Here is a 27,611-nt window from a genome sequence, read left to right on the forward strand (position 1 = left end):
ACATACACAAGACACGTATACTGCCAGCATTATCCACGCACTGGAGGTCAGTGCTATGCTCATCTCACACAAAACCACATATAAAGGTGGATTTCTATATTATCTTTGTACCTGCTAGCAATAACTTTGCATTAACATTCCACTCTGAATGAATTTTATTCTTTATTCTCTGAATGAATCTGATTGGTATTTTATGAGCTTTGTCTCACTCGTGTATCTGTTTCTAGTGCAGAAATAATGCTGCTGGTATAAATGAAGCCTGGAATGGTCATGAATTACCTTCTGCATGATAACAATATAAAGATTTCACAGTGATTTTCTGTAATTTTTTTTTAGTTACTACTACATTAGTGAAAGTGAAAGTGACGTGACATTCAGCCAAGTATGGTGACCCATACTCTTTGTGCTCTGCATTTAACCCATCCGAGTTGCCACACACAGAGCAGTGAACACACACACACACACACGTGAACACACACCCCGGAGCAGCCATGGTAGGGGTCCCAAGCCACGACATGAGACGAGGCAGAGAGTATACCATAACATGCTGTCTTTGTATCAGCAAGTCATAAATCAAAGAAGAAATTTCTTATCTAGTTTATATGTTAAATAGCGCGTGGGCTGGCGCACCTGTTATGATTTTCTCCGATGGTAAAAACAAATTATATGGTTGTTGTATTACTTATCAATATATAGTTTTTGACCATGCGAATGTGTGCCAATTGTGAATTGTTTTTTTGTCCGTCATTAAAACGGCGACTGCGCCTCACATTAACATTTTCATCTACAGGTTACAACTAGTTTTTGTAGCTATAATAGACGGAGCGCTCAGTTTTTCCTGTGGTACATTGGCCAAAATCGCATTTTATAATGAAATGCTACTGTATGCCAGGACGTCCCATATGTCTCAGTCAGTGAGTCAGTCAGACATCACCATAAATAAAATATGAGCCTTTACCATAGTGTTTAGTACTTATTCAAAAACAACAGATATTTATTTACCATGCAATACTTTGTTCCAGCTCAGCTGTTGTCTACTGTGCGGCTGCTGTGGAACTTCAGTTGATTCAAAGACTATAGAGGGGGCGGAGTTATCAGCTTACTGAGCTTGAGATATCGTTTTAAGAACTTTCATTTGAAATCACGCAAAAAGGGTGACCAGTTTTGAAGGGCAAAAAGGGCATGTGCTCTGCACAGTATTACGTGCCTCTGCTGTGTGTGCCTGAGCACGCAAAGAAAGTTTTTATAAATTATTACACAACAATGCTCAAAATAATACTAAAATAACTAAAAAACTAACATAAAAACAGACATCACAACAGTGCTTGCACAACTATTTTACACATCATTACAGTGCTTGCAGCAGTGTTTGTCCATCTATTGTACATAAATAAAGACCAGTGAACTACTCGTATTGGTCAAAAAATTAACATAATATTGAATTAACCTTCCTTGTTGGCAGAAGTGTATGTTTATAATATTGCTACTTTTACATGAAAATAATAGATAATGATGAATGAAGTCTAATCCAATGCATCAATTATTAAATCCCACCAATTCCATTGAAATCCATTAAAAAAAAACAACAACAACAACAACAAAAACGGCCTCTTCCCTGCATACCACAGCATTATGCTTTTACTTTGCTAACCTTGGATGCTGGGCTTTGGTAAAGTTTGACAATCTACTTATTTCTCTTATTTCTCTCTGCACTGCCACCTGCTGTTTCGGGGAATGGTGCAATGGCAGAATGTATCAAGTATAAACCTGCTTTTGTTGGCATGACCTGCATGCAGTCCGCAGAGGTTCAAATGCATCAGGGGAATGTAAAAACAAGGCTAAAGCTAGAGAAGTGCAACATTTGGATGCCCAGATGTGGATAAGGATGTTAAGATGTGTTTGTGAACAGCGATCATAGAGAGGAAGTGGAAGAGGAAGTTGTTAATTAAATGAGGAAAAAGGCTGTTTGCTAGGCCTGGGGCCTGTCACAGACTGTTTTCATTAATCTGAATGCAGGCGCCCGAGAAAGGCCTGTGCAGACTCGTCTGTGCCATCCTCACTCTAATTAGAGCACTTTAATAAGGGACAAACTGCAAAGATCCCAGAGACCACTTTAAAGTACCACTAAACTTTACTGTAAACAACACTCATTCCCGCTCCACAAAGCCCTAAAGTTCAGTCATCATAGCGTGTGTAATGAGAGGGGAGATTTGGACAGACTCTGGGCTGTTTTCAAGCATCCTGTCTGAGAACTGCCCTCGTTTCAATCTGTGACCTGCAGGAGACAACAGGTTTCTTTTGCCTTCTGAAGTTCAGCTTAATTCCACCTAGTTATCGGCATTATAAAATGTAAATTTTACAGATATTATTGGAGGAGATTTCCCCATTGTTACTTAAAAAACAAGTCAGTTTGAGCATTCATAGAAAGAGAGACTGTAGCTGATTGATGCAAGTTGTTTTACTTTATATTAAAAGTTTCTGTTGCCTTTAAATAGAAAATAATATAGAAATGGTCTTTGTCCATTTTGGTACTTCTAGTAAATGAATTCACATTGGCAGTGTTACTGAGCTTCCGCTGCTGTGCTGTAGTACAATACAGTCTCTGTGTGAGTCTTTAATACTGTCTCTCTGGCTGCACCCTCACTCCTCTCCTCTGACTATTTATCGCTTCCTCTGTGAATGTAAGATACTGGTACTGTTGTGTGCCGTCTGCTGAGCTAATCTCATGTCCTCTGACACAACACTGGGACTGGTATTTGGAACAGCATGGCAGAAGTGAAGTGTCTACTTGTCTTACTTACTGCTCCATGCTTTGCTCCGTGTGTATGTACTTTTCTCAGATTTTTCTAAGATTCTACTGCTCCATGCTTTGCTCCCTGTTTATGTACTTTCCTCAGATTTTTCTAAGATTTGAACTTTCAGGAGATCAGCACAGTGCCCAAACAACACATCTTTGGCGAAAACACTAAAACAAAACTTTTTCTGGACTGGAATAATAATACGAAAAAGAAGACTCTTCACCTCCCACTGCCAGCAGCTTACATTCTGGAGCAATTGTGATCCAATGTTGTGTTTGACCCATACAGTCAGAATCAAATATATAGTATTTACTTTTTTAATATTTGATATTTTCATTTGATGTTGCAGCCATTTTGTGTATATTTCTTAGGAATTACAAATTCTATTCTGATTAAAGGTTGCCATTTATGGAGCACTCTGCAGTTTTAGGCCTCAGGTGGTTGTTATTCCTGCTGAAACAAACAAACAAAAAACAAACTGGTTATAGGTCTGTTTCTGTGGTTTTAGTGGGGTTTTGGGCACTTGATGGTCAGGTGGGAAACCATTTGGCAGACTAGCTAAACCAGCGTACGGGAAACCATGTGAAAAACCAGTTAAATCAGTATACATCAGCTAGGCCAGACTGAGAGACCAGTTTAACCTCCGTATGCAACCTAGGTTAAGCTGGAATACCAGTTAAATCAGCTTACACAAGCTAGGTTTAGCATGGAGACCAGTTAAATCTGCATGCACCAGCTATACCAGACACAGAGATCAGCTAAACCAGTAAGACTAAGCTGAGAGACCAGTATAATCAGCTTAGACCAGTTAGGTTAATGTGGGAGACCAGTTAAATCTCTATACATCAGCTAGGCTAGGCAGTGAGACCAGCTAAACTGGCATATACCAGTTAGGCCAGGCTCGATACCATCTTAACAAGACACTCTAAGCTGTGAGACTAGTTAAGCCATCATATACCAGCCAAGCTGAGATTGGAGACCAGTTAAATCTACATACTAGGCCTGTCTGAAAGACCAATTAAACTAGTATACACCAGCTAGGCCAGGCTCAGAGACCAGATAAACCAGTTTGACTAGGCTGGGAGACCATTTAAACCAGCATAACCAAGCAAGGCCAGGCACAGAGACCACTTAAAGCAGCATACACCAGCTAGACCAGGTTCAAAGGCCAGCCTAAACAAGTTAGACTAGGCTGGGAGACCAGGTAAACTAGGCATACACCAACTAGACCAGGTTCAAAGGCCAGCCTAAACAAGTCAGACTAGGCTGGGAGACCAGTTAAACCAGCATTCACCAGCTAGGCTAGGTTTAGTGACCAGTCTAAGCCAATAAGACTAGGCTTGGAGACAGCTAAACCATTTAACCCAGCTAATATCAGAAAACCCGTTTTTTCTTTCATCAGGGATATGTGTATGTTAACCGAGGCTGCTATGTTGAACATGTTCCTCTGAGGACCTCTTTAAGAAGATCATTGCAGTGTTTTGCAAAATGTACTACGCATGCCACAGTGTGCTTTTAACTGAGTAAACATTCATCACGTAGTGCAAGCCTACACAGAAATCTGCCCGTTGCCTCCATGACAAACCCACACAATCGTTATGCAGAGATAGAGCGCTGGATCTCAGTAGTATAGAGCTGATGCATGCTGGGTATGCAGCCTCTGTAAGTTGGGAATGATCAATGAGGCTTCTCTAGCCCTGGCAGCAGTGCTGTGGGAAATAGATTAGCTATCAGCATACGAGGAGAGGCAGACTCACCTGTGGATCCCTTGAGGAGACACAGCTCTGCACTAACACTCTTGGCCGATGGTACTTGAGAAATGAACCTGCGTGCATACTAACATGCCATTATGAGGAGTGTTTGGAGGGTTTGTTTGATTTTGTGTAGTGCCACAAGGACTTGACAGAAAAATAAGTGGGCATGTAAGAAGCTTTTTCTCAGAATGTGTTTTAATCTGTCCTGTTTTGTGAGCGTGTTTGTGTGTGTTGAAAGTAACAGAGTGTTGAAGGGATTGTGTGGGTGCGCTGCACTAATTTTTGTGCACATGTGTAGGAAGAGGTGGATGATGCTTGTTGCCTAGCAACTCCATTACAGCTCTACAAAAGACACGAGAAGAGAGCTGCTTTGCCTAAAATATTGCTGTACTTCTGCATAAAACAGTGTCAGAACCTTTATATACCCCAGTGGCTTCTCTTTGTACTTTAAGTCAAGAACAAAATGATTGTGGATTTGATGGAAGCTTGATATAAAACTTGTGTGTGGGATACAGGAAGGTGAGATCCCGGAATAACCCCACGGGAAGAGCACCAGATGGTCTCCTCTGTTTTACCTGGAAGGGAAATGGCTCCATGGGAAGTTCAGGAAGCAGGAAAAAGCGGGGTCAAACTGGATCAAAAGCTGCTTACTGCTACAGAGCAGTCAAGCTGCGCTCCACCACTGAGGGGCAAACCACTGTTGACATGCTCACATTTTATCATACACGTCCTCTATCTGAGACAAATTGTTTTTTTTTTGTTTTTTTTGCACAGTACAAATTAGATATTTTTGCGAGGGAGCTGAGGAGGAGGTCCTGAGGTTATGCACCGAGGAATCAAAACAACCCAAAACAAAACTCCCTTCAACTCCCCTGATAATACCAGTGACAGCACAAGTTTAAAAAGAGAAAGAGACAGTTTGAGAAAAAGAAAAACACATAGCAGAGCTACAGATTGGCATTACAGAAATATAGACAATATAGATAGATCTTCATTTTAAACCTTATTTTTCTAATGTTTCATATTTTGAAACCGAACAAGTTTCAGTTTGTAAAATGTTTTGATTGAAAAGTGTGCTGTATTTATTTATTTATTTATTTTTAAATAAATGCCACTTGTTTTGATATTTTGTAAGACTAATGTGCAAAATATTTGGATCTGTAAGATTTTTAAATTGTCTTAGAAAGACATATCTTAAGCTCATGTTGAAAACAATTGTGCTGCTTAATACTTTTGTTGAGACTGTGATCCATTTTTTAAAGGATTATTTGATGTATATAAAGTTCAAAAGAACAGTATTTATTTAAAATATAAATCTTTTACAATTAACAGTTAATGTCTTTACTTTTAAATGTTTGTTACTTTAAAAGTTGTGTGAAGTAGATGAGATGAAGAGTAGATGAAGTGTATAAAGTGTGCTTGAGACTGGGAAATAGTGGGGCAAGATAAAGCAGCTGGCTAGGGAGCAGTTCAGTCCATGGAAGAGCCACCCCACCAACCACTAGCCAAGAGAAGAGGCAAAGGAACGGGGCCAGGATTTAAAGGGGTCATATGATACTGCTAAAAAGAACACTATTTTGTGTATTTGGTGTAATGCATGTGTTTATGTGGTTTAAGTTTCAAAAAACACATTATTTTCCATATAATGTACATTATTGTTTTTCTCTATGCCCTGCCTACTGAAACGCGTCGATTTTTACAAAGCTCATCATTCTGAAAAAGCGAGGTGTGCTCTGAATACCTCAAGCGTGTGACGGAAATGTTACACCCCTTAACATACTATGCCATCTCCCAGACCAGCAGCACGAGACTCAGTCCAGCTGCTCTGCTCGTGCACAGCCCATCATCGGTTCTCTTTTAGCAGTTCAGTCAATGTACTGTTAGGAGTAACTGAATAACTTGGGATATTGGTTTATTTCACGTCAGAGGGAGTGGAAGGCACATTTATAAACCGAATAACAAGTTATTTGTGGATTAGTGCATACTGGAGACGCAAACCATTTCAAACGATTCAGATAGATTTGGTGAACTGGCTCGACTGGTTCATTAAGAAGATCCGGTTTAATAGAAAGATTTGTTCGCAATCCGGACATCACTAGACGAGACAAAACCAATAAAACCTATTACAAATGAGGCATTTGTTGCATCCAGTGTGGACATAATTACTGATTATAATGACTTATACTGTCTTTTTACACGTTGTGTATCACACCACGTAAACATAAAATCATGTCTGCATTTGTGATCTGAGAAACAACAAACAACAAGCCTACTCTACACTGCTCAAAACTTGCATTTGAATCATCATTGGCAAATTATTTAAATATTAAAAACGTACCTACAGGCTGTGAGTCAGAAGCGCCAGACTGTCCTTGCAAAGATTGAACTGCCCAACTTTATAGAAACGGTCATTGTGCCACAGATGCATTGCAGGCTACTGGTTCAGGAAACAGTCCTCATCCTCCATAAAATGCGCAGCACACATCTGAATATTTAACCACTGATTTCTAGTCGTGTCCTCTTTTGGAAGACCAAACAAAGTAGTTTCGCTTTCACAACGAAACAGCATCTCCACGACATGGCAGCGGCAACAGAGAGAATCAAAGTTACACCTTCTTTCTTTGCATGAACATTTGGGCGGCGTTATGCAAATCTTCCCACATCGTGATGTAGGCATGTGGGGGCGTGTTGGAACGAGCTGTTTTAGGAGGGTGTGGTTGGATCTTAACTTCTATAAAGAATATCTCTTTGGATTTAAAACTTTAGTCTTTGCAACTTTACAGATCTTCTTTATGCACCAAGAGCTTGTAACACTCCAAAGAGAAAGGAACAATTTGAAATCGCATCACATGACCCCTTTAACTTATAACTTTCATCAGCACTGCCAGAGCCATGGAGGCTCAAACATTACCATTAGTCACCTGCTGGCACCAAGCCACGATATGAGGTTTGGATTCTCCCCCAGTTCTGTTTGAAATGGCCATTGAGGGTGATCACAATCAGGCCAGTTCACAAGCATGAAACGGGAAATGCTCCCAAGGTACTTTGACACTTGGAGCCGTTCCCTCCCTGGGCTGGAGTCTGTGCTTTCTCTGCCTGGTTCTGATCTGTTTGATCCGCTGTCAGCATTTGGCTGATTGGATTGTAGGAATAGCACCTCTCACAGGATGGTTACCTTTCCGCCTTTCTCATTCACGCTGTCTTTCTTATGAATGAACAGGGGAATGTGTTGTGTTCACACCACGGGGCCCTGCATGTACAGTAAGATGTGTGTCGTGTAGCTCACGCTGGAAGCAGAAATGTCTTTATTAGTGCGCTAGTGCTTATGTGTATTGTGTAGCGTGAAGCACAGACCTCAGCAGTCAGAGCGGATGAAGGGATCTCATTGTGTGCATTCTGTGAACGCCCCAAATTAATGGCTCTGGAGGTGTGGACATTTTCCTGTTGCTACTATAACAAGCAGAAAACTTGACACCGAGAAATGAACTTTGATGCTAAATGATGTAAATGGTGGATAAAACAAAGATTTTGATGTGAAATGGGATATGAAAGAGAGTTGTTGCTAAGTTAAGCTTAACTATTGTTTGCTTTCCCAGTAGGCCATTTTCCTGAACCCCAGAGGCATCAATCAATGCTGGCAAGCCAATGTAAATGCAGCTTTATAATCAGCCTCTTTGGCTTTTAGCAGCTTTTTTTTTCACTGAAGTATTTTAAAATGCTTTTTTTTTTGTGCTTATGAAATTAGGCCTCTTTCTAATCAATCAATGGCTTTCAGAAATGTACTGCTGTTTTTGTATCCCTAAATGAGAGGGGATTCTGAGTGTTAAACATTGATTAACAACAAAGTCTGTTTTCTGTTTAGTGGCTAGTAAATATGCTAAATAAAGCTGACAAAGAGCAATAATGGAACATTTGTAGTACATGTTGGCAGTAGGGCTGCATGATTTGGGGAGAAATCAATTGTGTATTTATTTATTTAAAATGTATTTATTTTATGTAAAAGTTATGCAAATAATAACAACAACTGAATCATGCAGTCTATATATATAAGTTAACTAATTAATTAATTAATTTACAGCCCTCACAATTTGATAATTACACTAAGCCATAACATGATTTCTGTTTTATTTCAATTATCTGTGCAACGCTAGTTGATAGACATCAGTGTTAAATTTGTTGATGGCTAATTTTCGTCAACGACAAAAACGTCAGTTCTGAATGACAAAAATTGTGGCGAAAATTTATTGACATTTTTGTCAATGACTAAAAACAAGACGAATATGTTAGGGAGGGACGATGTCTAGTAGAAATCTAGTTAAAACTTATGTGCGCAGTAGGGAGAGTAGATGCGTACATTTGAACTGTAATGCTGATCTGCCTGACAACACATACATTTCCATAGTTGCTGCATGTCTCATTAAACGTTCAAAAATGTCAATGTGTGGGAGTAAGAGAAGGACAGACATATGATAAATTAGAAAAAGTGAGACGACACGAAAGATAACTCATATCGGTCCTTTTTCTGTGTGCACACAGAAAGCGCCACTCAGACAGCACACAAGTATTGAATTCAGTTCTCTTTCACATCTTATCGCATTTAAACTGATAAATACACACAGAAAGATGTCAAATTGTCCATTTTGGTGAGTATTCACATAAACACACTTGGTAATGGGTTAAGTGAACATAAACAGTGGTGAGAAAATCAGATGTGTATCTTTATTGGATCTGTGCTTTCGGTCTTAAAGGGACAGCAGCCTATTAAGCTGCTGTTGTCTGTGACATTCATGTTAATCAAACAACAAAAGAAAAAGAGAAAATCTTCTGTTGACTGAATGACTTTTGTAAACTTAGTATGGATTCATCTAAACTTATTTTATATAAATGTCTGCTTGAAAGAATAAAGAATGTCACTGCATATATGACCATTGGTCTTTCTTGAAAAGAAGACCATGTTCTTGTTACTTAATGCGATGTGGGTTTATTTAATTTTAAGGTGAAGACATGTTATGTGTCACAGCAGTTAAATCTCTGTTTATATTGCATTATATCATAGTGTCATTCATATTAACAGGTTTTCTCCAGGAATATATATTGAGTATGGAAAAGGTATCATATGGAAATTGCCATCATGATACAATACCTCATTGCGCTTTTTAGGCTATACCATAAAACTGCCCAAAATATTGCCTCAAAATTTTATTTATTGTAACACCAAATTATTTTTCATGCAGTTTAGTCTAGCTGGCATTATTGTAAATCCTGAATTGAGAATAAAAAGGTCTTTGGATTGTAAAGTCTTTGAAATCCGTTTTTGTATATATACACAACATTTATTAATGAGGCCCAGCTGTGAGCCACTTTGTTGTGGGCGACTGCTAAAGTTATTCCAGATGTGTCACAATGTTTCTTCATGCCCATGGCTACCGTACACACACTCTGTCACAGTGTATGGCTCGTGTGTACTGTTCTTATGTTTGTAAACATGGTCTGTCAGATTTAAGCCTTAGTTAATCCTATTGGTACAGTTTAAAATTAAATTAGCCCCCTTGCACATATTGTGCTAATGTCACAGTCTGTTCAGCTGTGGTGGGACATTTTCAGTGCTTAGTATTCAGAGTATCACTTTATTTCTGAGGTTTAGCCGATGCTGATGATGGAGTCTTGCTATTGTTAAACAAAAAGAACCAATAGTTCTTTAGGCATGGTACTGTGGTAATGGCATTGTATTTTTTGATACTATTATGATAGTAATGCCATGGTATTCTATTAAGTACCTTAAAATACAATTTAAATACCAATATACAGTAGTAATCATTCAGTACCATATATTAGACTAGGGGTTTTCAAACTTTTTGATGCCAAAGACCTCAGAATCCCCCTGTGGCTTGTACAGTACTGTTTAATTTTTTAAATAATATATACTTCTGTTCAACAAAGATGCATTAAATTGACCAAAAGTGACAGTAAATGTGCTTTTAATATAAAAAAAAAACTTCAAATTTCAAATTTCAGATAAATGCTTTCTATTCATCAAATAATACTGAAAGAAATTTCAGTAACACTTTAGAATAGGGAACACATATTCACTATTAACTAAGAGTTTTCCCCCAATATACTCCTAATTAACAGCTAATAAATAATTAGTAAATGTTAGGTAGTATTATATTATTGGGTTGGGTTAAGGGATCTAGAACATGGTCATACAGAATAACACATGGATATGTCCCTTATAAGTACTAATAATAATTTCATAGTTTCATAGCAACACAGCTGTCAACATTGATAATGAAAATAAATATTTCTTGAGCTTTGCTATCTCATGAATAAATTACATTTTAAATATATAAATACATAGGAAACAGTTGTTTTAATTTGTAATTATATTTCCCAATAATACTGTTTTACTTGATGTTTTATCAAATAAATGAAGCTTTGGTGATCATTAGTGACTTACAAAACATTAGATAATATTACAAACCTCAAACTTTTGAATGGTAATATATATTTTCTTTTGTATAAAGCCCAAAGCAAATGATAAAATATTATATGGAGAATATTTATTTTGTATTAAGTTGATATTTTTTCTACCCACTTTTAGAAAGTTGTATGTATAAAGTTATATGTATAAATCAAAATATTTATAATTGTTAAAATCTAGGGCTGTCAGAATATAATTCAGTATCTGTTCAAAAAAAAATATCATGTTAAACATTTAAATAATATCTGAAGTTAACATGGTGAGTCTGAAAACACCCACTCTCTCTCAGATTTTCTATAGACCTTCTGGTGGACACCAGTTTGAAAACCCTTATATTAAAATACTATGGTATTAACGTGATACCGTCACTCAAAATAGCACCTTTTTGTAGGGCAAACACAACTGGAAAAAATCTATAAATTCCTTTGATACAGTACTATGGAGACGGCCAAGTAGAATTTTGCCAACATAAGCACAATACTTCTTTGAAGCTTGAAGCCATATAAAGTTGTTTTAGACATACAATACAATATCATGTACTAATTCAAGAGAGCACAGCTGCAGATCTATAAGATGTATTCTTGTTGTAACACATTTCCTTGCTGTGCTTCATCTGGCATCCAGACCTCTCAATGCTTGTGACCCATCGCCACTCCAATTTTTCCAACTGCATGTCTCTACAAAGCCTGTGAACAACAGAAGATGGCCTGAGCCTTTCAATGGCCCCTCACCCTTTTTTTTTTGTGTATCGCCAAGTACTCTTGTCCCACTTCGGGCTGCCTGCAGACAGAGAGAGAGATGAGTCACAGAGAACCTTTTCCACTACATCTCATAACATTCTTCTGTCTGGGAACAGCGGATATGCAGGATCAATCGTGGCTGGGCAGCATTCACTGTTTCTTCCCTCGCTGCTGTCTCTAGTCCTGCAGTCAGCTCTTTGATTTTTCCATTAGAGCATTAGTCTCTTTTGTCCACCCCAATTTTTTACTACAAAGCAACAATGGAGAGCTTGTCGTAGTCTTCTAAGAGGAGATGTCTCAGCGATGTTAGATTTCTCCTCAGTCAAAAGGGAGTCAATCTGTCTTCTGTATGCTTGTGTTGGAAACCTCATTCAGTTCAAGTCATTTCAGGTGTGAGAGTGCTGTTGTCATTTGGAAATGTATGCAGGTTTGACAGCTGTTGTTTACCTCCATTAGACTATAATAGTACATGCTGATTTTTTTTATATGAGCCCTATTTGTTGCAGACTCATTAATTTTTATAAAGAGGCATAACTCCTCCTCTTGTCCCCAGAGCGAACATCTCCAGGCTCATATTTGTACCTCTAAATATTTTCATACAACAAAGCAACCCTGTCTTTGCTCTGAGCCTGTCAGTGTGATGTAATATTTGTTTTCAGTTTTAAGGACGAGATTTTACTGACCCATATATTTCCTCACTATCCAGCGGGTTAACTGTGAGCACTAGAAAAAGATCTGAAAGACGCTTCTACAAAACAAGTTGTGCAGAGTTTAGTTTACACATTTAATATGTGCATCGAAGCTAGAGTCAGTCAAAGACACATCAGTCTCAATCTTGCTTATCATGTATCAGTAAATATACGTGACAAGGCCATTATGGGATGCTGTAGCCTACTTGTGATGGGTACCATAGATTGTGAATGGGGGTCCTACTCTCAAAAATTTTGTCCTAGCCCCTTGATGTGTCATAAAGTCACAAAATATGCTGCTTAGTGATGGGCCAACTAATTAACTCATCAGACAACCAACTAGTCATTTAGTGAGGTTGACTTTTATCTAGATTTTTTTTCTCAACACATTACTGTTTAAAATTTCGGGTCAGTAAGATTTTTTAAATGCTTATATTCAGCAAGGATACATCGCAAAGTAAATCACTATTTCCCACAATTTAAAAACAAAATAATAGGCCGTCCTATTGATGTAAACAACTGAATAATTGATAAAGGATGTGAAAATAGTGTCTCTATTCTAAGTCGAATCCATACATCTGCACTTTTCACATTGCCATTATTGGAGTCAGTTTTAACATATAGTACCTTTCATCTGAAGGTCTGATTTCAGAGGCCAAAGGGTTGATAAACAAACCATCAGAGAGCAAAAGCACAAAGGCAGCAGCTCACTATAGATAGAAATTCTCCTTTGTAACCTTTGCGTCCTGAAATAGAAGCACCCACTTGTTTCCCCATAAACCTAGGCATCCATTTACTAGGGACTTACTCCATCCTTGTGTTTTATTTGATATCAGTTCTCACCGTGCTCTGTTTGGAAACGTTAGGCCAGGCCTGCGTGGTGAAAGAGTTAAAGACACAGCAGAAAAAGACACACAGATGCTCTCTGTCACATTGAGAAGCAGCTGCTAAAAACAGTCCTGTATTCAGGCTGACTGATGTAGATTGCTGCGAGCAGCTCCATTCCAGATGGAATACGGACCTCATATGGCATATTCTGATCTGCTTCCAAATTCAACCGCTCATATTATAGGCCCAATAGAAGCCCATTTACCAGGTGTTAAAGGTTCTATCACCTACAGACCAGTTAAATCGTTGAAATCTCAAACATGCCAAAGCCAGAGGCACTATGATGTTTGGATGAACGGGAGCTTTGCTGGCTGTTTCATGAAAACAGGCCAGTGAGGTACTTAAAGCTGAAGCTTGTAATTTCTGTTCTTAAGGGGTCATCAAATGTGATAGCAAAAATCATGAGTGTTTCCGAAAAGGTAAATTTAGGCAAATCAACCTAATACTTGACTCTGTGTAAGTTATGATTTGGAGTGCTTTTGCCAAAAAGTGTTGTGAGTGAAGCATGAGTGATTTATGGGTGGAAGAAAGTGTGACACCAGTAGTTAGTGCTTCACAGAGTCTCTTTTATGGCTGTGCTGCTGATAGTGGAAGTGATGGAGTGAACAGCCCTTAGAGACAGGAATTGCGCTTTTCCCTGTGTCTGCTGGGAAACAGGACATTTTGCCATCCATGCAGCTCCATATGAATGCAAACTAAAAACTGTCATGGTGTATAACCTCAAATGACAGCATTTGCTTTTTTGCATGTGACAAGGATGCATGGGTAACTGTCAGTACTGAACAATAGTTCTGGCCCACACAGCTGAGAAGAATGATTATCCTGTTGTTCCTCCTTTCTAATTAGCATTCCCAAAGTATGCAGATTATGCAATGTTTATGTAAAAGTATACATTTCAGTCATTGATTATGCACCAAAAATGATCATAGTCCCATCCCAAGGGTTTCCATTTGGAATTTGGAAGGCAGTGCGGAGTTCTAGGTTCCGAGTGTGTAATTTTCACTGCTGGTCATGCAGCTCTAGTACACACTCAGTATTCTAGTGCATACTCAAAGTTACAGTCCTAAAATAGAGAATTTTCCAATGCAAATGGGAAATTCAAGCCTTAAATCTAACGCGGAAATGTTGTGTAAATGTTGTTACTTTTTGCTATAAAAACTGTATATAGAACCCTACTATCATATAACATGCTGTGAAATGTCCTTAACTCCCACAATGTACTATTGTTGCTTTTTATTCATACTCATCCTTCTTTCCCTCTCTTCTTTCTTTAGAGTTGCTGGGTTCTGCCAAGAAGGTGAACGTCAACTTCCAGGATACTGATGGGTGAGTGGGACATATAAGGACTTCAAAATATCCAAAAACACAGAAAAATAAAAAAATTTTATGTTTAAACCAAATACCAAACATAATCGGGATCATCCAGAGCTCATGTGTGCTTGTTGGTTTAGAAAAACCATTATCCATGTCTTTTTCCCTCTCTTATCTAACTCACCTCATTATACATTACAGAAAAGTACTGATCCATAACTGCTCTTTAATTTTAACCTAATCGATGCTTAGTTATTATACAGTGATTAAAAAATATTTTATTCTTTTTACAAAATATCAAACCATGTGGCATTTAGGTAAATAAATGTGTCACAGATACACTTTTTAAGCAAAGTATTAAAAGAAGTTTAGTAGATTTTAAAGGGACAGATTAAGACAATATTATTTGAACCCTTTTTGGTTGTCAGATGTTACTACTGTACTTCTATTGTTTTTTAATATAACTCCTTTTTGGCATGATAATTTTAGTTATCCATATACCCTATGTTTTATATTCAGAGGTGTTCGGTGACTTGATTTGACAGAAAATATCCATAAACATCGAAAAATAAATTATTTAAACCACAGAATGCCCATAATTCCATACTATATATTTTAAAATGTGACTTAACTGACCAAATGGTCTTTGGGACTGTACATTGCACAGCATAATTGCATGTTGATTGCTGATAAAGTCTAGCTAGATTATGAGACTTTGACATATTTTCTCTCATCCAAATTGGTCTTGCCACATTCAATAACTCTTTCAGCCACCCTTGATGTTTGTTCAGTTCTGTCCAGTGTTTCAGAGGCAGAGAACATTGTGTTATTTGTGGCAGTGTGTTATTTATGCCAGCGTCATCGAGAGTTGAATCAAACATTTGTTGGGCTGTGTTGCTCCACATATCCTGTAGATTTTTCCCTCGGATGTTATAATGGTGTACATATTGGTTGTTAATCATGCTCTCTACTGTATTTTTTCTCGAGTACAGCACAGCTGAAAAGAAGACTTTGTGTTGAGATATAATACACAGAGCAGAAAGACACCTGGGTTGAAGCACAAATGTTTCTAGTGCTGCATGGTCAGTTATTTCTGTTGATGCAGCTCAGTAAAAACAATGGAATAAAAAAAAAAAAATAGCAGCTGCGTCCGAAAGCTCTAAAATCTCCGGAGGTACCTTCTTCTGATCGAATTTTGAAGGCAGCATAGATGTATCCTTTGCTGCCTTTGATATCCCACAATCCTGTGCGTTCCATTCCGTGCAGTTGAGATAAAAAAAAAAAATAAAGATGGCATCTGAAAGTTGAGTTTGGTGGTCAGTTTATGTGTATGTTTCTGACTAACCTTTTGCACTTTTTAAGTTACTTCTAGTAAGAAATCAGTATTATAATAATTAAATATTAGTTTAGTTATCATCAAAACTCGTTCTATTTTATTGTAGATCATTAAACCGTTATGCTGCCTCAGAAGGCTGTCTGAAATCAGTTTCATGAAGTGCCTTCATGCAAAAACGCTGCCTGCAAAGTCATTGCCTCATAAGGCAGTGAGGCAGCAAGTCGGCTGCCTAGGCTTTCGGACGCAGCCAGTGATTCAAGCAGTGTTTATAAGCGCAGCACTGATTTGTTTACAGCGGACACCATGGAAATTATATATTGCTGCTGTACCATAAGCGTCACCTGCTGTCAGAGAGTGAATTTGCGCTCTCATTCAGGCCGTCTGCTATATTGGTTTCATGCAGATATGTTTTATGTACTATAGTTTACAAAACTAAAGTCAGACCATGCTCTTTTTGTTTCAAATTTCAAAATTATACAATCTAATTTAGATTAAAAGCTGCATGTATGCAGCATCTTTGTTTGGACCGTAATTAAAATCCAGTGGTTGCCTCTAATTTTAAATGGAAAGAGCACAGGCAAAGCCGTAGTTTGTTTATATGAAGAGATTTCTTTTATTTGTGTTATTTAATTATTTTTGGGTTAGGGTTAGGGTTATTTTTTTTTTTTAATTTCAGTTTAGTGTTATTTGTCATATTTCGATTCCACAAAGAAATGTCCCGCATTTTGTCCAAGCAATAATAAAATGACACATTTTCATTTATAATTTGTCTTGAATCTCATTTTGTTAAAAAAAAAAATTGATAGAAAAACGTATCTTGAAATCATTATCGTGAATTCCATTGCATTGTGAGTTGAGTGAATTGTTACATCCCTAAGTGACATACTTGCACATCATTAAAACAACAAGTAAGATATTATCATAGACGATTAATATCGCACACCCCTATTACAGTATCTAGCGATACTGCACTCTAAAAAATACTGGGTTGTTTCAACCCAACTTTGGGTCAAATATGGACTAACCCAACTTAAAAATTTAATTAAAAAATTTAACCCAACAGCTGGATTAGACTCAAAGTTGGGTTGAAACAACCCAGTATTTTTTAGCGTGTGTAAACTTAAAAAACATTTGGCTCCTAAAAGTAAATTTTTTAGGGGCCAATAGGTGGGGGCTTCCTTTTTGTTGTTGTTGTCTGCAGTCAGTGTGATGAGCACAGCCAATTCTCCAGCCAGCAAAGGCGTTGCGGCGAAGACAGAATTTCACAGAACTTGCACCTCACACACAAAAGCACACTCGTGCACACGGTGGATGGGCAGATTGCCATTAACACTCACTGATTCTCACATGCACAGACGGATAGGCAAGCACGCGCTGACGCACTCTCACACATATGCAGTCAGGCACAAATACACAAACATCATCTAACTGAACTATGCTTAAACCAATCACAACAACACACCCTCTAATCATTTTTCAATTGGCCCAAAAATACAACAGGGGCCTGTCCTGCTTTGAACTCAGAGATCCATGGATCAAAGGCTGTGGAACCGGCAGAATAATTAAAAAATCTCTTCTATTGATCACTGTCACAAGGTGGCATTCATCGTCACAGCTCTGCTTCATGGGTTTTAAGGAAATGAAAGCTGTAACTCTAAACCGATGAATACCTCCACGCAGCCTGTATCCTCACAAACACCATGTAGTGTATTTACATGCACAGCCTTCCTCAGGCCAAGCTCACATTTGTATCAGCAAGATAAATGACTCGCACATTAATTCCTTCTCTATATATTATTGCTTTTTTAAGCAGAGACGAAATGATGTTGTCTGCTGAGTGGAGAATAGAGTAGCACCAGTGAGAAAATGGAGTGGAATGGATCCCTCTTTTCTGAGGTTAAACTGCCATTTGGATGCGTGGAAGTCCTTGTAGCCTTGAAATGACAGTCAGACATCAATATCACCCTCCCCTGCGATCACTTTAATATCTTGCACCCCCTGTGTGCCCTAGCTTGTTGGTTCTCATTGAGTTCACAGTTTTAACATACATTGTTTGCTTTCATTTATTCAATCAACACTGAATAAAGCATATAATCAGTACCTGAGATCATCATAGTATGTATGTTGTTCTAGCCGCAATGTTGTAGAAATAGAAACTGTTTCTAAAATAGAATCCAGTGTCACTTGTCGCGGCTGGTTAGGACAAAAACTCTGATTAACATGGGAAAGATACCTTTTATCGCGTGTCACAGAGTCGTGTCACGTCTGGTTAGGACATAGTGTTAACCATAGCTTAGTGTTTAGCATATTTATAACAAAAAGTTATAAGGCTGACCTCTTAGAAAAAATCCTTAAATTTAAAAAGAAAAAACAATCTCCTCAATAAGCTGCATGATTTGAGGTATTATTATTTATGCCCATAGCATGGTGCCGTGACGTTTTGTCTGCAAGAAGAGGTTTTAAGAATAGAAGAATAGTTGTTTCACAAACATCTGTAGTGAAAAGTTAAATTACAAATATTTTATTAAAAGTATTAAATTATTATTATTATTATATTTGAATCTATATTTATGTCAGATCTGTTTGTCAGAGATGCATCAGGAGCATAGCAAGCAGCAGGAGCACAGCATGAGGAATGCCAGGTGCTTGATGCTGCCAGGAGGATTCTGGAGTAGAATGTTCCGGTGGGCATCTGCGGGAACAATAAAAACAAAGACGCTTTAAATGGGGCACACACTAAGCACTGATTTAAAGGCCTTTTGTGACAATGTTTTATAGAGATTTGTGAATGCACTCAGTGTGAAGGTCACTGGTACTGACAGCCGCACAAACACACTCTCATTGCGGTCAGAGTTGAGGCCCTGCAGGGCCACAGCAAAATATTATTTTTTTGTGGATTCTGAGATAAGCTCTATTCAAAATGAGAGGAAAATTGCAACATGACTGCCATCTGCTGTGAGGCTGTGTTCACCAGGCTAATCTTACTATGTTATTATCACATACATGTCTGTGTGATTGTCTCTACCACATACCATAACAGCTTAAATTGACTATGGATCGTACCAGACCCGTCTGTCCATTATTTCCAGGTGGATTCAAAATCTGTCTCCCATGACCTGATAAACATAGGGTTGATAGACCCTGTTTGTGCGGGCTTCATCCTCCATCTTTCATTTCAGCCCACATAAAAATCTAAGATTAATATAGCTGCCAGCCCCCTAAAAGATTCTAACCTTGTTCTTGAAGCAATAAATAATTATTTCAGCCACAACAGTTCATTTTCAGGTAAGAAGCTGAGCCCTCCAAGACTGAAATCCTGAAACAGCCCCTACATGTCAGCTTTCATCTACAGAATGTGTTTGTATTTAGAGTATTTCCAGTTTTGGTGGTGGGGATTTTGATTCATCCCAGGATTCGAGTGTTTTGAGTCTGTAACTAAAATTATTAGTTTAGATTAGTTCATTGATTTGTTCAGTGTCTGTTTACTTACTGTAGATTAAATATTTACACTAGCAGAGGGTGAAAAGTGATAATTTTTATGTGCTTTTAAATGAGTCTTGATTTGATTTGTTAAAAAAACACTAAGTCATTCACAACTAAAAAAAGATTTATCATGCTTTTTTAAAATTTGGGCGACAACAAAGCAGATCTGTAATTTTTTCTCCATTGCGTGAACTGTTGAGCATGACTTTTTATCAAGATATAAAAATACTTTTTTTATGTTTTATCATAATGTTTTCTAGCCACCAAGGTCTCATTGGCTTCAAAAGTGATAGACTTAAGTGAGTAATAAAAAAGAGTCAGTGTACAAAAATTAATGAGAATGGTTTGTTCACTTAAAAGATTTAACAACAACAAAAACAGGTTCATTATCATGTCATTATTATGTCACTACCACACAAAATGAGCAGCAGTTCTTTACTTAAACATGCAGCTTTAGCTCAGCAGATGATGCTCAGTTTTTTTAAATGAACAATGTGTGTAATGCTCAGGATTAAAAACAACCTAATCTATAAACCTGCTGATGTCTTCAAAACACAGTTTGGGCAGCTGCAACTCAATGGCAGGATTAATGATGCTGTTCTTTTATTGAATTCATTACCACGCTCAGTGAGCATTAATAAATCCCTAATTCTTCTGTCTAAACCCAATCAGCTAATGACTTTTCATTTCTTGAACTGCAACTCTGCAGTTTCTTCCATGCAATTCGTCATCTTTAGACTTTTATTACTAAGGGTTCCTGTAAGGGCTGCCAAACAATATAACAGGAAAAAAAAAAAATTAAGTGAAAGCCACACTGTGACTTGCTTTAAAACCATAAAAATCACTATTTAAAGATTTTTGTCCTGGTATATAATTTGACAAAATTTTAGGTATCTTCAGTCATATTGGTTTTGGACAATAAAGCTGGTTAAAGTACATTACCTTTTTTTTTTCTTTTTTTTTTTTTTTTTTTTTTTTTACTTTCTATTAGTCAAGAAATCCTAAAACATTTATGAACATTTCCACAAAAATATTAAGTAGAACAACTGCTTTCAACATAGATAATAATAAGAAATGTTTCTTAAGCAGCAAATCAGCATATTAGAATGATTTCTGAAGTATCATGTGACACTGAAGACTAGAGTAATGATGCTGAAAATTCAGCTTTACCATCACAGGAATAAATTACATTTGAAATATTTATAACAATAGGAAATAATTATTTTAAATAATAAGATTTTACAATATTACAGTTTTTTTTACTATGTATTTAATCATATAGGAGACTTAAAAAAATAAAACTTACCCACCCCAAAATTTCCAGCGGTAGTGTATAGTGAGAATACAATTACGACCTCACATAACTTGTCAATAAGTCGGGTTTTGTCTTTGCAATAATTAATAATCAGTATTAGTCAAAATTCCATATTGGTGAATCCATACTCAATTTGGCCAGGTAGTTTAGATATTTTTTTTTTATCTGGTTCCTTTTATAACTATTCTTGCCGTGTCGCCAAGCAACACACAGTGACAGCAGTTTTCCCACCACCTTGGCCAAGTCCAAATGGAGAAAATAACATTTTGTAGGTATGTCATACGCACATTATGACATCCATATGTATAGCACCCCTGCTCTCTGATAGAGATAACAGACATCTAGTAATAATAAATCTAAAGTGTTCTCATAAGAGGCTTAATGTTCTTTCTAATCTGAGATCATTCCCTTAAATAGGAGCACTAGAGGAGAAATGGTGGGTATTTGATTTATGATCTATCTATCTATCTATCTATCTAATCTATCTATCTATCTATCTATCTATCTATCTATCTATCTATCTATCTATCTGTCTGTCTGTCTGTCTGTCTATCTATCTATCTATCTATCTATCTAATTTTTTTAATTACAATTATTTCACGTATTTCAAATATTTCATTTGTTATTATGTATATACACTATTGTTTAAACTTTTGTGGTTGGTGATATGTTTTAAAGTTACTTATGTCACTTAAAATAAAATAAAACAGTAAGATAGTCATATTTTAAAATATTATTGCAATTCAAAATAACTGATTACTGTTCTAATATATTTTAAAATGTAATTACTTCCAGTGATGGCAAAGCTTTTTGGACCTTTTTATGTCCCAGTTTACTTTTAATAATTGTTTTAATTTATTTACTCTCTATCATTATGGTGATGATGATGAGGAGGATGGTGGTAAACAATATCTCTTTAGACATGCTGCTTAGTGAATGGAGGAGTGCTGATGGTGCTTTCTTTGGAGGGAACACCTTGGGCTTTAGTAGTACCCTCATTAAGAAAAGTAGGTCAGGTGGCATGTGTATACTGTATGTGTTCACCTCTGTCTTGCTCTGTAGTGACACACGAGAGAGAAAGACATATATATGAAGAGACAGGGCTTACTGTATCTGGCCTACTAATAGAGAAAGTGCCACAAAGTGAAGAGAACAATGAATATTGTATGTGATGTGGAGCTTGTGAAAGGGGGATGTTTGGTGAGGAGAGTGGGGTTTTCTGGCCCATCCCCCAGCATGCTCTGCTGTAGCAGCACAGTGCAAAGCTGCATGATAGTGCCAGTGAGAGAGGGAGATATGGGTCAGACAGGGTTCCTGTGAGTTTAGTATTCTGCTCTGAGCCGCCACACTCTAAGGATTTACGTTCACAGTAACCAGAGCCTCACAACCGTAGCCATGGTTACTGCATATTTTATGCACCAATCACAGAGAGTGAGTTGTGACAGAAAATCCGGTGAGGGCTTTCTGTCTCTGCCACTTTGAAAAACCGTCTGCACTTCTGGGTTAAGAGCACATGACCCTAATGCACTCCGGACATGCTAAATCATAATGCATTATGGGAAAATGCTTAAGTACATAAAGGATATTCATTATATAAGTATTTGTCCACTACCCTGAACAAAAAATTTCAAAATATTTGTTAAAAACTAAAATAAATAAAAGTTTTTTAGTGGCAGTGATTTTCTGCATATTCTAAATAGTCTGAAATGTTTTTATCTGTTTTTCCATAAGTAGCCATAAAGCTGAAGACTGGAATGTACTGTAGCTGTATGAGTTTGTGTTTGGAAAGTCACAGCTGTTTTTGGCACAGCATTCAAGATGGAATGATTAAATCTTGTATATACAAACAGACACACACAATCTGCTGTGTCATATATAATCACGTGTTCTTACACTGGCAGACTTTGCTATTATCAAAAACAGCTGAGCAAACATACACACAGTGACACATGCACACACTTGAATGAGGCTGCAGTTCAAACACAGGCTCCTCGTATTAACCTCAGATGTTCAGTTCTGTGAAAGTTAATGAATGCTCTTGTAGTTCAAGTGTACGTGGTTGACAGTATTGTCTGCCAGTGTAGTCCTTTGTAAAGGCAGTTGATGTGGTCTAGCTGAAGGGAGGCACAGGAGAAATCACGAGAGCAAGAGACATTAACATCTGTTAAGTGCTGTTGGTCTTTGTATTAACAGGGCCAACTATAAATCAATACACAATTATTAGTTATTTCTAATGATCCCATTGTCATTTTTTTGTCATATACTGTATATATATATATATATACACGTGTGTGTGTATGTGTGTGCCTATCTGTATTTTTTATATGTATATATTGTATATTACAGTTAATACACACACACACACATGTATATAGTTATATATATATACAATATATGACAAAAAAATTACAATGGGATCATTAGAAATAACTAATAATTGTGTATTGATTTATTTGTGGTGACATTTCATAGACGTAACAATTTTTATACTGTATAAACTGTATTTTCTATCCCCTTACCTTAACCCTGCTCTGAAACCTACCCCTCACAGAAACCTTCTACTATTTTAGATTTTCAAAACACTACATTCTATGTCCCTTATAAGCTTGTTTCCTCATGGAAAACCAAAAAGTTCAAAATTTATTGGTATTATATTGTACACACACACACTTGTTGATTGATAACCTTATACTGATTCATACTGAAAAATAAGACTAAAAGTTCCATTTACAACAGTTTTTTATTCATTCCATTCCAGTGGAATTAAAATGGAAGTTTAATTTTTGAATTGCATTCAAATTCAAATTACAGTTCTGCATCCTGTTTGTTACCTCAATTCAAATTCAGTAAAGGAATTGGCATTCTCAATTAAATTCTGACGCCCTGTTTATGTCATTTTTAATTGTTATTTGCAGATTTTCACCACTGCACCATGCAGCTCTCAATGGAAATGTGGAGGTCATATCGCTGCTGCTGGAGTCTCAGGCCATAGTGGACATCAGGGACCAGAAAGGTACCAGAAAAACATCAGTGTAATTTTTTCAACTTCACATTGGAATCTTTAAATGAAGTATTTGTCCTGTTTTGGCACACAGATAAAAAAGTACAGTATTGCTTTGGATGTTAGGTCCAAACAACCTGAAACAAGCTGAACTCTAATGTGTATATTTTGCAGTGCAGTAATATTAAAAGTCTTTCTTTTCATGTTCCAGGGATGCGGCCTCTGCATTATGCAGCATGGCAGGGAAAGTCAGAGCCCATGAAGTTGCTACTGAAGTCAGGCTCCTCAGTGAACAGTCAGTCTGATGAGGGTCAGATCCCCCTGCACTTGGCTGCTCAGCACGGACACTATGACGTAGTGAGTGCACACTGTTACAACACCAAACCCACTGTTGTTCAAAGAATCAATATGAGCATGGGTGTATGGATTTGTGGTTATGGATACTGACAACTTGGAACCAGAACCTGACGAGTAAATGCTTTGATGCTAGATCATCCCACACACATGCATTTAATGAAAGGAAGAAGACAGACAGTTTTCTTCTTCTCTGTCAGAGTATCTAGCTCTTAGTGAAGAGGCAGTTTTACTATATACTGTGGCTATTATTCTCTCTCTTAAAGACTTTGGTTTTTGTTTAAATGTTTAAACATGGGATGCAAATATGTCATTGTTTTTTGTGGCACTAAAGAGCTGGGAAGTGTGGGGCTGTTTACAGACTGTGTATTAAAAATGTATACTATATTGTATAAAATAAATAAATAAATAAATAAATAAGAAAAATAATAAATACATGTAACAATAAAACATTGTGATATTTTTATATTATTATATTATTTTATATTACCTGTTCACAGTCTGAGATGCTTCTGCAGCATCAGTCGAACCCCTGCATAGTGGACAATGGTGGGAGGACCCCATTGGACCTGGCTTGTGAATTCGGCCGGGTTGGGGTGAGTCACGGCTTTTTTGGTCACTGTCAAATTACTTTTACATCTTTTTCCTGTCTCTGGTTGGCTTTTGTGTTTGTGTGTATGATCATCTGTTTGCTCTGCAGGTGGTCCAGCTTCTACTGAGCAGTAACATGTGTGCAGCTCTATTGGAGGCCAAGCCCGGAGATTCGACTGATCCCAATGGCACCAGCCCGCTGCATCTCGCTGCCAAGAACGGACACATCGACATCATTAGGTGAGCTTTCAGAGGCCCGAGACTCAGATGGAAAGACCGGATGCATGGCTCCAATGCTTTTCTAAAAATAGAAGACACACCTCTAGTGTGCCTTTCCAGATTTCAGACTGCCTGTGCCGGGTCGATGTTACACTTCTGTTTACCAGACACTGAAAATAAATCAGGTCACTTTTTTAAGTCACTAAACCTCCTGGGATAAGAAAACTTTACAACAACATCGCACACTTTACAGTAAGGGTTCACTTCCATTAGGTGTCATGAATTAACAATAATCAAAATATTTTCACAGTATTTATGAATCTAGGTTCATTTTTAAATAACAGTTCAATGAATCCATTGTTTATTAATAATAATAACAAATATGAAATTTTTCATTCATTCTTGTCTGTTCATAATACATTAATTAAGGTTAATTTATACAACTTGAAATGTTAAAAATGTAAATGTAGAACGTAGAAATTAACATGTACATACTAAAATTCTTTAACAGAAACAGTACATGTTTTTCATGAGCTGCTGGCGGGATTTGTGCCTCATATATTACGGGCTATGATACATCACACGTAGGAATCTCTCGTAACACATCTGTAAACCTGTTGTTTGTGTGAAAGAAAATATATTTCCTGTCATATCTAAGCCTGATGAGTCACAGTTTCACAGTCTACATCAGCACAGCGTAAGAAACAATCCAAATTCTCTCTGTGGCATTAACACCAGGGGAATGTACTACATTTTGGTGCAGGCAGACAGGCAGAGATTGTGTGTATTGACTAAAAAATGTAGCAGTTCTGGAATGGGACAGGAAAGTTTGAGTGAAATTATAAGAGAGGAGACTCATCATTTATCATTTATCAAGAGAGAAGCACTAACACAATTATGTCTTTTTGTCTGTTTGTTTGTTTACATGCTCATATATGTGTTAATTTCAGGCAGGCGACTGAAATATTTGCCTCCTCAATAAGCGTCTTTACATATGCAGCTATAATCAAGCTGAAGCTAGAGTCTTCATTCGTCAAGCCTACATGACATAATACATAATTTAATTTTAAAAGAATAGTTTACCCTAAAATGAATTTGCTGACAATTTACTCACCCTCAGGCCAGTTTGTTTCTTCACTGGAACAGATTTGGAGAAATTTGGGCCTGCTGTGTGTGTTTGAGTGTTAATGGATCCATGTGCTTGATGAAGTGAGACTCTGCAAACAGACTCGCTCTCACTGATGCTAATGAGCAGGCAATGAGCATCTGATGATGATGCAGGCGGCGTGTGCAGGTCAGAAGTGCTGGATTTACTGCTGCTCATAAGAGAGAGAAGGGGAAACAGTCAGTCACTTAACATATATTACAATATCCACACATCACATGTTCAACAAAGCCATTTCTGCTGTACTGGGAGTGGGACCAAAAGAAACTACAAAATTTTACAATTTATTCAAAATAGTTTTCAAATAATTCCCCAAAAACTCTGCCATCATTTGTTAGGGTGTCCCTATGTCCTCTTTTTCCTGGACATATCCTGGCTGGGATTTCTAAATGGCCTAAAATGGGTTTTGGCTTTATTTGCCTGTTTTTTCCCTAGTGCTTAGACCAAGGGGTTGTTTTCCATGGTCAGTTGCTAAAATATTCTGGGGAAAAAAAATTAGGCAGTCTTTAATGACATAAAATACATTTTATCTGATATACATATTTTATTTTATTTTATTTTTATTTTTGCTACTGCTTTACTGAGTATTATAAGACACACAACTTTGTTTCATCTCACCATTCTTTTCCACACTCATCCATTTTGACTGAGCCATTGATCTGTGTGTGTGTGTGTGTGTCTGTGTGTGTGTTATGAGATCTGAGTATTATCAGAACTGGCCTGGAGCTCAGAAATCGGCTAATTAGAGAAACTCTTTGATGAGCTATAAGTCAGTAATCATGTGACTTCCCACTCCATTATCATACAAATGCCCAGAAGGTCCTCATGCAACTATTTACATTTGATGAGAAATCTATCGCTCCAGATTTCGGCTCAGCTATGCATTTCGTGCGTTGACATACAAGTTCAAGCGGGTCAGACACTGGACAAGCCATGTCCTCAGCATCATCTGCTGTATCTGCGCACAGACAGCTTTACCTGCTTGTGATGAGGGCCATCTTTCCTTCTTTCCACTGGGAACATGAGCATGGTTGAGTGTGCCCGTCCTCAGCCATATTCCTCTGGGTTTGCCAGGCCCCATCCACTCCCTAATACAACACACTGCCATCCATCATTGTGACAGCCAGAGCCAGACCTCCTTCATTATCAGACAGAGATGAGAGGAAGATCAGAGGTGTTTTGATCTTTTGTACCATCCTAATGCTACACTGCACGTCAGACATTATATTGGACAACAATCAGACTGGCACATTAATCAATGCATCATATAGCACACCCAAATTTTCCATATTTCATTGATATATATAAAACAAATTGTATTATGTATTGTCTGCTTTTTTTCATTTCAACCCTCTAGTTATTATGATTATGATGATACATGAATAGGCTCAGTCTCTAGCCCTGTTGCTAACAGGACTACCAGTGCAGTTGCCAATAAGGATCGATACTTGGTGTCAATACAGTTGTCACATGTGACTGTTTGTCA

The 27,611-nt window shown here is 37.4% G+C and overlaps 1 protein-coding gene across 13 annotated transcripts in view; it reads left to right on the forward strand.

Moving 5' to 3' along the window:
* The window catches only part of LOC109045430 (caskin-1-like), a 76,105-nt gene that overhangs the window by 30,104 nt on the left and 18,390 nt on the right, over positions 1-27,611 (forward strand). For all 13 annotated transcript variants that reach the window (XM_042722743.1, XM_042722794.1, XM_042722718.1 and 10 more), the window contains exons 2-6: positions 14,625-14,676; positions 23,711-23,808; positions 24,008-24,153; positions 24,651-24,746; positions 24,851-24,981. In XM_042722743.1, coding sequence (XP_042578677.1) covers positions 14,625-14,676; positions 23,711-23,808; positions 24,008-24,153; positions 24,651-24,746; positions 24,851-24,981 — 523 coding nt within the window. The remainder of the gene's footprint in view (positions 1-14,624; positions 14,677-23,710; positions 23,809-24,007; positions 24,154-24,650; positions 24,747-24,850; positions 24,982-27,611) is intronic.

Source organism: Cyprinus carpio, chromosome A3 (genome assembly GCF_018340385.1).
Source record: "Cyprinus carpio isolate SPL01 chromosome A3, ASM1834038v1, whole genome shotgun sequence".
Classification (NCBI taxonomy): Eukaryota; Metazoa; Chordata; class Actinopteri; order Cypriniformes; family Cyprinidae; genus Cyprinus; species Cyprinus carpio.